Source organism: Procambarus clarkii, chromosome 79 (assembly GCF_040958095.1).
Source record: "Procambarus clarkii isolate CNS0578487 chromosome 79, FALCON_Pclarkii_2.0, whole genome shotgun sequence".
Taxonomy (NCBI): domain Eukaryota; kingdom Metazoa; phylum Arthropoda; class Malacostraca; order Decapoda; family Cambaridae; genus Procambarus; species Procambarus clarkii.
In genome coordinates, this window is record NC_091228.1 from 17,215,025 (window position 1) to 17,225,199 (window position 10,175).

At 51.4% G+C, this 10,175-nt stretch overlaps 1 protein-coding gene across 1 annotated transcript; it reads right to left on the minus strand.

Annotated features, from left to right (window-relative positions):
- Positions 1–539: 539 nt before the first annotated feature.
- Positions 540–1,902, minus strand: LOC123764602 (S-antigen protein-like). Its single transcript, XM_045752593.2, has 2 exons — positions 1,343–1,902; positions 540–1,293 (listed from the first exon to the last, which is right to left on the minus strand). The coding sequence occupies exons 1-2, from the start codon at positions 1,900–1,902 to the stop codon at positions 540–542; spliced, it is 1,314 nt and encodes a 437-aa protein (XP_045608549.2).
- Positions 1,903–10,175: the final 8,273 nt, after the last annotated feature.

Sequence of the window (10,175 nt, forward strand, 5' to 3'; positions counted from 1 at the left end):
GTCCCCTTTCTAGGGTGTACCTGTCTTCTCCATCTAAGGTATACCTGTCCTCTCCGTCTAGGGTGTACCTGTCCTCTCCATTTAGGTTTTACCTCTCCCCACCATCTAGGGTGTACGTGTCCTCTCCATCTGGGGGTTTACCTGTCCTCCCCGTCTAGGGTGTACCTGTCCTCTCCAACTAGGGTGTACCTGTCCTCTCCATCTAGGGTGCACCTGTCCTCTCCATCTAGGGTGGTGTCCCCTCTCCATTTTTGGGGAACTTTGACTACTTTTATTAATAAAACTAAGCATATTTTGGATAATCGTTACCATACAAATCCTGTATTATATGCTAATGTATTAAATGAGTGTCATCATAGAAATGATTTAATTTGAAACTTGTGGTTTGTGAAATTGTTGAAAATGTGTAAAATTCATTGGAAAAAAACTAGATAACAATAACTCCCTTTCAATTTAGGGTACGAAACTGAAACACAGAACAGTTGCAGTCAATCTTATACACAACTAGTAAAAAAAGTTTGGTTGCCATTAAACAACATTTAAAAATCGTGTAATATGGCACCTAAGGTGTACCTGTCCTCCCCATCTACGGCGTATCTGTCCTCTCCATCTATGGTGTATCTGTCCTCTCCTTCTAGGGTGTACCTGTCCTCTCTATCTTGGGTGAACCTCTCCTCGTCATCTAGGGTGTACCTGTCCTCCCCATCTAAGGCGTACCTGTCCTCTCCTTCTAGGGTGCACCTGTCCTCTCCATCTACGGTGTAACTACGCTCTCCATCTACGGTGTATCTGTCCTCTCCTTCTAGGGTGCACCTGTCCTCTCCATCTACGGTGTAACTACGCTCTCCATCTATGGTGTATCTGTCCTCTCCTTCTAGGGTGTACCTGTCCTCTCCTTCTAGGGTGTACCTGTCCTCTCTATCTAGGGTGTACCTGTCCTCTCCATCTACGGTGTAACTACGCTCTCCATCTATGGTGTATCTGTCCTCTCCTTCTAGGGTGTACCTGTCCTCTCCTTCTAGGGTGTACCTGTCCTCTCTATCTAGGGTGTACCTGTCCTCTCTATCTAGGGTGTACCTGTCGTCTCCATCTAGGGTGTACCTGTCCTCTCTATCTAGGGTGTACCTGTCCTCTCTATCTAGGGTGTACCTGTCCTCTCTATCTAGGGTGTACCTGTCCTCTCCATCTAAGGTGTAACTATTCTCTCCATCTATGGTGCACCTCTCCTCTCCATCTAGGGTGTACCTGTCCTCTCCATCTAGGGTGTACCTGGCCTCACCATCTAGGGAGTACCTGTCCCACTCAATCTAGGGTGTTCCTGTTATGACCATCTAGGGTGTACCTGTTTTCTCCATTTAGGGTGTACTTGTCCTCTATATCTAGGGTGTACTTGACCTCTCCATCTAGGGTGTACCTGTCCTCACCATCTAGGGTGTACCTATCCTCTCCATCTAGGGTGTACCTGTCCTCTCCATCTAGGGTGTACCTGTCCTCTCCAACTAGGGTGTACCTGTCCTCTCCATCTAGGGTGTACCTGTCCTCTCCATCTAGGGTGTACCTGTCCTCTCCAACTAGGGTGTACCTGTCCTCTCCATCTAGGGTGTACCTGTCCTCTCCATCTAGGGTGTACGTGTCCTCTCCTTCTAGGGTGTACCTGTCCTCACTATCTAGGGTGTACCTATCCTCTCCATCTAGGGTGTACCTGTCCTCACCATCTTGGGTGTACCTGTACTCTCCATCTATAGTGTACCTGTCCTCTCCATCTAGGGTGTACCTGTTCTCTCCATCTAGGATGTACCTGTCCTCTCCATGTAGGGTGTACCTTCTGTGTTGTGTTAAACATTGAATACAACAAATAACATAAGAAGAGAAGGGCATTATTAGGGGAAAAGGCAAGGTCATTACGACTGTATTGCATTTGGAAGGGGTCAGGATAAGGATTAGGATGGGACGGATGAAAGGAATGGGGGTCAGGATAAGGATTAGGATGGGACGGATGAAAGGAATGGTGCCCTACCACCTGGACGGTCGGGGATCAAACCTGACCTGCATGAAGCGAGACCGTTGCTCTGCCGTCCAGCCCAAGTGGTTAGGCAAGGGGCTTTTATTACCTCCACACAGGAGTAAGAGAGTGTGGGCTGATGTTACTCCCACACTGGAGTAAGAGAGTGTGGGCTGATGTTACTCCCACACTGGAGTAAGAGAGTGTGGGCTGATGTTACCCCCACACTGGAGTAAGAGAGTGTGGGCTGATGTTACTCCCACACAGGAGTAAGAGAGTGTGGGCTGATGTTACCTCCACACGAGAGTAAGAGAGTGTGGGCTGATGTTACTCCCACACAGGAGTAAGAGAGTGTGGGCTGATGTTACTCCCACACAGGAGTAAGAGAGTGTGGGCTGATGTTACTCCCACACAGGAGTAAGAGAGTGTGGGCTGATGTTACCCCCACATGAGAGTAAGAGAGTGTGGGCTGATGTTACTCCCACACTGGAGTAAGAGAGTGTGGGCTGATGTTACTCCCACACAGGAGTAAGAGAGTGTGGGCTGATGTTACCCCCACACTGGAGTAATAGAGTGTGGGCTGATGTTACCCCCACACTGGAGTAAGAGAGTATGGGCTGATGTTACCCCCACATGAGAGTAAGAGAGTGTGGGCTGATGTTACCCCCACACTGGAGTAAGAGAGTGTGGGCTGATGTTACCCCCACACTGGTGTAAGAGAGTGTGGGCTGATGTTACCCTCACACAGGAGTAAGAGAGTGTGGGCTGATGTTACCCCCACATGAGAGTAAGAGAGTGTGGGCTGATGTTACTCCCACACTGGAGTAAGAGAGTGTGGGCTGATGTTACCCTCACACGGGAGTAAGAGAGTGTGCGCTGATGTTACCCTCACACAGGAGTAAGAGAGTGTGGGCTGATGTTACCCCCACATGAGAGTAAGAGAGTGTGGGCTGATGTTACTCCCACACTGGAGTAAGAGAGTGTGGGCTGATGTTACCCTCACACGGGAGTAAGAGAGTGTGGGCTGATGTTACTCCCACACTGGAGTAAGAGAGTGTGGGCTGATGTTACCCCCACACAGGAGTAAGAGAGTGTGGGCTGATGTTACCCTCACACGGGTGTAAGGGAGTGTGGGATGATGTTACCCCCACACAGGAGTAAGAGAGTGTGGGCTGATGTTACTCCCACACTGGAGTAAGAGAGTGTGGGCTGATGTTACCCCCACACAGGAGTAAGAGAGTGTGGGCTGATGTTACCCCCACACGCGAGTAAGAGAGTGTGGGCTGATGTTACCCCCACACTGGAGTAAGAGAGTATGGGCTGATGTTACCCCCACACAGGAGTAAGTGAGTGTGGGCTGATGTTACCTCCACACAGGAGTAAGAGAGTGTGGGCTGATGTTACCTCCACACAGGAGTAAGTGAGTGTGGGCTGATGTTACTCCCACACGGGTGTAAGAGAGTGTGGGCTGATGTTACTCCCACACGGGTGTAAGAGAGTGTGGGCTGATGTTACCTCCACACAGGAGTAAGTGAGTGTGGGCTGATGTTACCTCCACACAGGAGTAAGAGAGTGTGGGCTGATGTTACCTCCACACAGGAGTAAGTGAGTGTGGGCTGATGTTACTCCCACACGGGTGTAAGAGAGTGTGGGCTGATGTTACTCCCACACGGGTGTAAGAGAGTGTGGGCTGATGTTACCTCCACACAGGAGTAAGTGAGTGTGGGCTGATGTTACCTCCACACAGGAGTAAGTGAGTGTGGGCTGATGTTACCTCCACACTGGATTAAGTGAGTGTGGGCTGATGTTACCTCCACACTGGAGTAAGTGAGTGTGGGCTGATGTTACCTCCACACTGGAGTAAGTGAGTGTGGGCTGATGTTACCCCCACACAGGAGTAAGAGAGTGTGGGCTGATGTTACCTCCACACTGGAGTAAGTGAGTGTGGGCTGATGTTACCTCCACACTGGAGTAAGAGAGTGTGGGCTGATGTTACTCCCACACTGGAGTAAGTGAGTGTGGGCTAATGTTACCCCCACACAGGAGTAAGAGAGTGTGGGCTGATGTTACCTCCACACTGGAGTAAGTGAGTGTGGGCTGATGTTACCTCCACACTGGAGTAAGAGAGTGTGGGCTGATGTTACCTCCACACTGGAGTAAGTGAGTGTGGGCTGATGTTACCCCCACACTGGAGTAAGAGAGTGTGGGCTGATGTTACCCCCACACAGGAGTAAGAGAGTGTGGGCTGATGTTACTCCCAACATGAGAGTAAGAGAGTGTGGGCTGATGTTACTCCCACACTGGAGTAAGAGAGTGTGGGCTGATGTTACCCTCACACGGGAGTAAGAGAGTGTGGGCTGATGTTACCCCCACACGAGAGTAAGAGAGTGTGGGCTGATGTTACCCTCACACTGGAGTAAGAGAGTGTGGGCTGATGTTACCCCCACACGGGAGTAAGTGAGTGTGGGCTGATGTTACTCCCACACTGGAGTAAGAGAGTGTGGGCTGATGTTACCCTCACACAGGAGTAAGAGAGTGTGGGCTGATGTTACCTCCACACTGGAGTAAGTGAGTGTGGGCTGATGTTACCCCCACACAGGAGTAAGAGAGTGTGGGCTGATGTTACCTCCACACTGGAGTAAGTGAGTGTGGGCTGATGTTACCTCCACACTGGAGTAAGAGAGTGTGGGCTGATGTTACTCCCACACTGGAGTAAGTGAGTGTGGGCTAATGTTACCCCCACACAGGAGTAAGAGAGTGTGGGCTGATGTTACCTCCACACTGGAGTAAGTGAGTGTGGGCTGATGTTACCTCCACACTGGAGTAAGAGAGTGTGGGCTGATGTTACCCCCAACACTGGAGTAAGAGAGTGTGGGCTGATGTTAGCCCCACACTGGAGTAAGTGAGTGTGGGCTGATGTTACCCCCACACTGGAGTAAGAGAGTGTGGGCTGATGTTACCCCCACACAGGAGTAAGAGAGTGTGGGCTGATGTTACTCCCAACATGAGAGTAAGAGAGTGTGGGCTGATGTTACTCCCACACTGGAGTAAGAGAGTGTGGGCTGATGTTACCCTCACACGGGAGTAAGAGAGTGTGGGCTGATGTTACCCCCACACGAGAGTAAGAGAGTGTGGGCTGATGTTACCCTCACACTGGAGTAAGAGAGTGTGGGCTGATGTTACCCCCACACGGGAGTAAGTGAGTGTGGGCTGATGTTACTCCCACACTGGAGTAAGAGAGTGTGGGCTGATGTTACCCTCACACAGGAGTAAGAGAGTGTGGGCTGATGTTACCCCCACACTGGAGTAAGAGAGTGTGGGCTGATGTTACCCCCACACAGGAGTAAGAGAGTGTGGGCTGATGTTACCCCCCACATGAGAGTAAGAGAGTGTGGGCTGATGTTACTCCCACACTGGAGTAAGAGAGTGTGGGCTGATGTTACCCCCCACATGAGAGTAAGAGAGTGTGGGCTGATGTTACTCCCACACTGGAGTAAGAGAGTGTGGGCTGATGTTACCCCCACACAGGAGTAAGTGAGTGTTAGCTGATGTTACTCCCACACTGGAGTAAGAGAGTGTGGGCTGATGTTACCCCCACACAGGAGTAAGTGAGTGTGGGCTGATGTTACTCCCACACTGGAGTAAGAGAGTGTGGGCTGATGTTACCCCCACACAGGAGTAAGAGAGTGTGGGCTGATGTTACTCCCACACAGGAGTAAGAGAGTGTGGGCTGATGTTACTCCCACACAGGAGTAAGAGAGTGTGGGCTGATGTTACTCCCACACAGGAGTAAGAGAGTGTGGGCTGATGTTACCCCCACATGAGAGTAAGAGAGTGTGGGCTGATGTTACTCCCACACTGGAGTAAGAGAGTGTGGGCTGATGTTACTCCCACACAGGAGTAAGAGAGTGTGGGCTGATGTTACCCCCACACTGGAGTAATAGAGTGTGGGCTGATGTTACCCCCACACTGGAGTAAGAGAGTATGGGCTGATGTTACCCCCACATGAGAGTAAGAGAGTGTGGGCTGATGTTACCCCCACACTGGAGTAAGAGAGTGTGGGCTGATGTTACCCCCACACTGGTGTAAGAGAGTGTGGGCTGATGTTACCCTCACACAGGAGTAAGAGAGTGTGGGCTGATGTTACCCCCACATGAGAGTAAGAGAGTGTGGGCTGATGTTACTCCCACACTGGAGTAAGAGAGTGTGGGCTGATGTTACCCTCACACGGGAGTAAGAGAGTGTGGGCTGATGTTACCCTCACACAGGAGTAAGAGAGTGTGGGCTGATGTTACCCCCACATGAGAGTAAGAGAGTGTGGGCTGATGTTACTCCCACACTGGAGTAAGAGAGTGTGGGCTGATGTTACCCTCACACGGGAGTAAGAGAGTGTGGGCTGATGTTACTCCCACACTGGAGTAAGAGAGTGTGGGCTGATGTTACCCCCACACAGGAGTAAGAGAGTGTGGGCTGATGTTACCCTCACACGGGTGTAAGGGAGTGTGGGATGATGTTACCCCCACACAGGAGTAAGAGAGTGTGGGCTGATGTTACTCCCACACTGGAGTAAGAGAGTGTGGGCTGATGTTACCCCCACACAGGAGTAAGAGAGTGTGGGCTGATGTTACCCCCACACGCGAGTAAGAGAGTGTGGGCTGATGTTACCCCCACACTGGAGTAAGAGAGTATGGGCTGATGTTACCCCCACACAGGAGTAAGTGAGTGTGGGCTGATGTTACCTCCACACAGGAGTAAGAGAGTGTGGGCTGATGTTACCTCCACACAGGAGTAAGTGAGTGTGGGCTGATGTTACTCCCACACGGGTGTAAGAGAGTGTGGGCTGATGTTACTCCCACACGGGTGTAAGAGAGTGTGGGCTGATGTTACCTCCACACAGGAGTAAGTGAGTGTGGGCTGATGTTACCTCCACACAGGAGTAAGTGAGTGTGGGCTGATGTTACCTCCACACTGGATTAAGTGAGTGTGGGCTGATGTTACCTCCACACTGGAGTAAGTGAGTGTGGGCTGATGTTACCTCCACACTGGAGTAAGTGAGTGTGGGCTGATGTTACCCCCACACAGGAGTAAGAGAGTGTGGGCTGATGTTACCTCCACACTGGAGTAAGTGAGTGTGGGCTGATGTTACCTCCACACTGGAGTAAGAGAGTGTGGGCTGATGTTACTCCCACACTGGAGTAAGTGAGTGTGGGCTAATGTTACCCCCACACAGGAGTAAGAGAGTGTGGGCTGATGTTACCTCCACACTGGAGTAAGTGAGTGTGGGCTGATGTTACCTCCACACTGGAGTAAGAGAGTGTGGGCTGATGTTACCCCCAACACTGGAGTAAGAGAGTGTGGGCTGATGTTAGCCCCACACTGGAGTAAGTGAGTGTGGGCTGATGTTACCCCCACACTGGAGTAAGAGAGTGTGGGCTGATGTTACCCCCACACAGGAGTAAGAGAGTGTGGGCTGATGTTACTCCCAACATGAGAGTAAGAGAGTGTGGGCTGATGTTACTCCCACACTGGAGTAAGAGAGTGTGGGCTGATGTTACCCTCACACGGGAGTAAGAGAGTGTGGGCTGATGTTACCCCCACACGAGAGTAAGAGAGTGTGGGCTGATGTTACCCTCACACTGGAGTAAGAGAGTGTGGGCTGATGTTACCCCCACACGGGAGTAAGTGAGTGTGGGCTGATGTTACTCCCACACTGGAGTAAGAGAGTGTGGGCTGATGTTACCCTCACACAGGAGTAAGAGAGTGTGGGCTGATGTTACCTCCACACTGGAGTAAGTGAGTGTGGGCTGATGTTACCCCCACACAGGAGTAAGAGAGTGTGGGCTGATGTTACCTCCACACTGGAGTAAGTGAGTGTGGGCTGATGTTACCTCCACACTGGAGTAAGAGAGTGTGGGCTGATGTTACTCCCACACTGGAGTAAGTGAGTGGGGGCTAATGTTACCCCCACACAGGAGTAAGAGAGTGTGGGCTGATGTTACCTCCACACTGGAGTAAGTGAGTGTGGGCTGATGTTACCTCCACACTGGAGTAAGAGAGTGTGGGCTGATGTTACCCCCAACACTGGAGTAAGAGAGTGTGGGCTGATGTTAGCCCCACACTGGAGTAAGTGAGTGTGGGCTGATGTTACCCCCACACTGGAGTAAGAGAGTGTGGGCTGATGTTACCCCCACACAGGAGTAAGAGAGTGTGGGCTGATGTTACTCCCAACATGAGAGTAAGAGAGTGTGGGCTGATGTTACTCCCACACTGGAGTAAGAGAGTGTGGGCTGATGTTACCCTCACACGGGAGTAAGAGAGTGTGGGCTGATGTTACCCTCACACTGGAGTAAGAGAGTGTGGGCTGATGTTACCCCCACACGGGAGTAAGTGAGTGTGGGCTGATGTTACTCCCACACTGGAGTAAGAAAGTGTGGGCTGATGTTACCCTCACACAGGAGTAAGAGAGTGTGGGCTGATGTTACCCCCACACTGGAGTAAGAGAGTGTGGGCTGATGTTACCCCCACACAGGAGTAAGAGAGTGTGGGCTGATGTTACCCCCCACATGAGAGTAAGAGAGTGTGGGCTGATGTTACTCCCACACTGGAGTAAGAGAGTGTGGGCTGATGTTACCCCCCACATGAGAGTAAGAGAGTGTGGGCTGATGTTACTCCCACACTGGAGTAAGAGAGTGTGGGCTGATGTTACCCCCACACAGGAGTAAGTGAGTGTTAGCTGATGTTACTCCCACACTGGAGTAAGAGAGTGTGGGCTGATGTTACCCCCACACAGGAGTAAGTGAGTGTGGGCTGATGTTACTCCCACACTGGAGTAAGAGAGTGTGGGCTGATGTTACCCCCACACAGGAGTAAGAGAGTGTGGGCTGATGTTACCCCCACATGAGAGTAAGAGAGTGTGGGCTGATGTTACTCCCACACTGGAGTAAGAGAGTGTGGGCTGATGTTACCCCCACACAGGAGTAATAGAGTATGGGCTGATGTTACCCTCACACGGGAGTAAGAGTGTATGGGCTGATGTTACCCTCACACGGGTGTAAGAGAGTGTGGGCTGATGTTACCCCTCACACAGGAGTAAGAGAGTGTGGGCTGATGTTATCCCCACACGGGTGTAAGAGAGTGTGGGCTGATGTTACTCCCTCACGGGTGTAAGAGAGTGTGGGCTGATGTTACCCCCACACGGGTGTAAGAGAGTGTGGGCTGATGTTACCCTCACACTGGTGTAAGAGAGTGTGGGCTGATGTTACCCTCACACAGGAGTAAGAGAGTGTGGGCTGATGTTACCCCCACACGGGTGTAAGAGAGTGTGGGCTGATGTTACCCTCACACGGGTGTAAGAGAGTGTGGGCTGATGTTACCCTCACACGGGTGTAAGAGAGTGTGGGCTGATGTTACCCCCACACGGGTGTAAGAGAGTGTGGGCTGATGTTACCCTCACACGGGTGTAAGAGAGTGTGGGCTGATGTTACCCCCACACGGGTGTAAGAGAGTGTGGGCTGATGTTACCCTCACACAGGAGTAAGAGAGTATGGGCTGATGTTACCCTCACACAGGAGTAAGAGAGTGTGGGCTGATGTTACCCTCACACAGGAGTAAGAGAGTGTGGGATGATGTTACCCCAACATGAGAGTAAGAGAGTGTGGGCTGATGTTACTCCCACACTGGAGTAAGAGAGTGTGGGCTGATGTTACCCTCACACAGGAGTAAGAGAGTGTGGGCTGATGTTACCCTCACACGGGAGTAAGAGAGTGTGGGCTGATGTTACCCTCACACGGGAGTAAGAGAGTGTGGGCTGATGTTACCCCCACACGGGTGTAAGAGAGTGTGGGCTGATGTTACTCCCACACTGGAGTAAGAGAGTGTGGGCTGATGTTAACCTCACACGGGAGTAAGAGAGTGTGGGCTGATGTTACCCTCACACGGGTGTAAGAGAGTGTGGGCTGATGTTACCCCCACACGGGAGTAAGAGAGTGTGGGCTGATGTTACCCCCACACAGGAGTAAGAGAGTGTGGGCTGATGTTACCCTCACACGGGTGTAAGAGAGTGTGGGCTGATGTTAACCTCACACGGGTGTAAGAGAGTGTGGGCTGATGTTACCCCCACACGGGAGTAAGAGAGTGTGGGCTGATGTTAACCTCACACGGGTGTAAGAGAGTG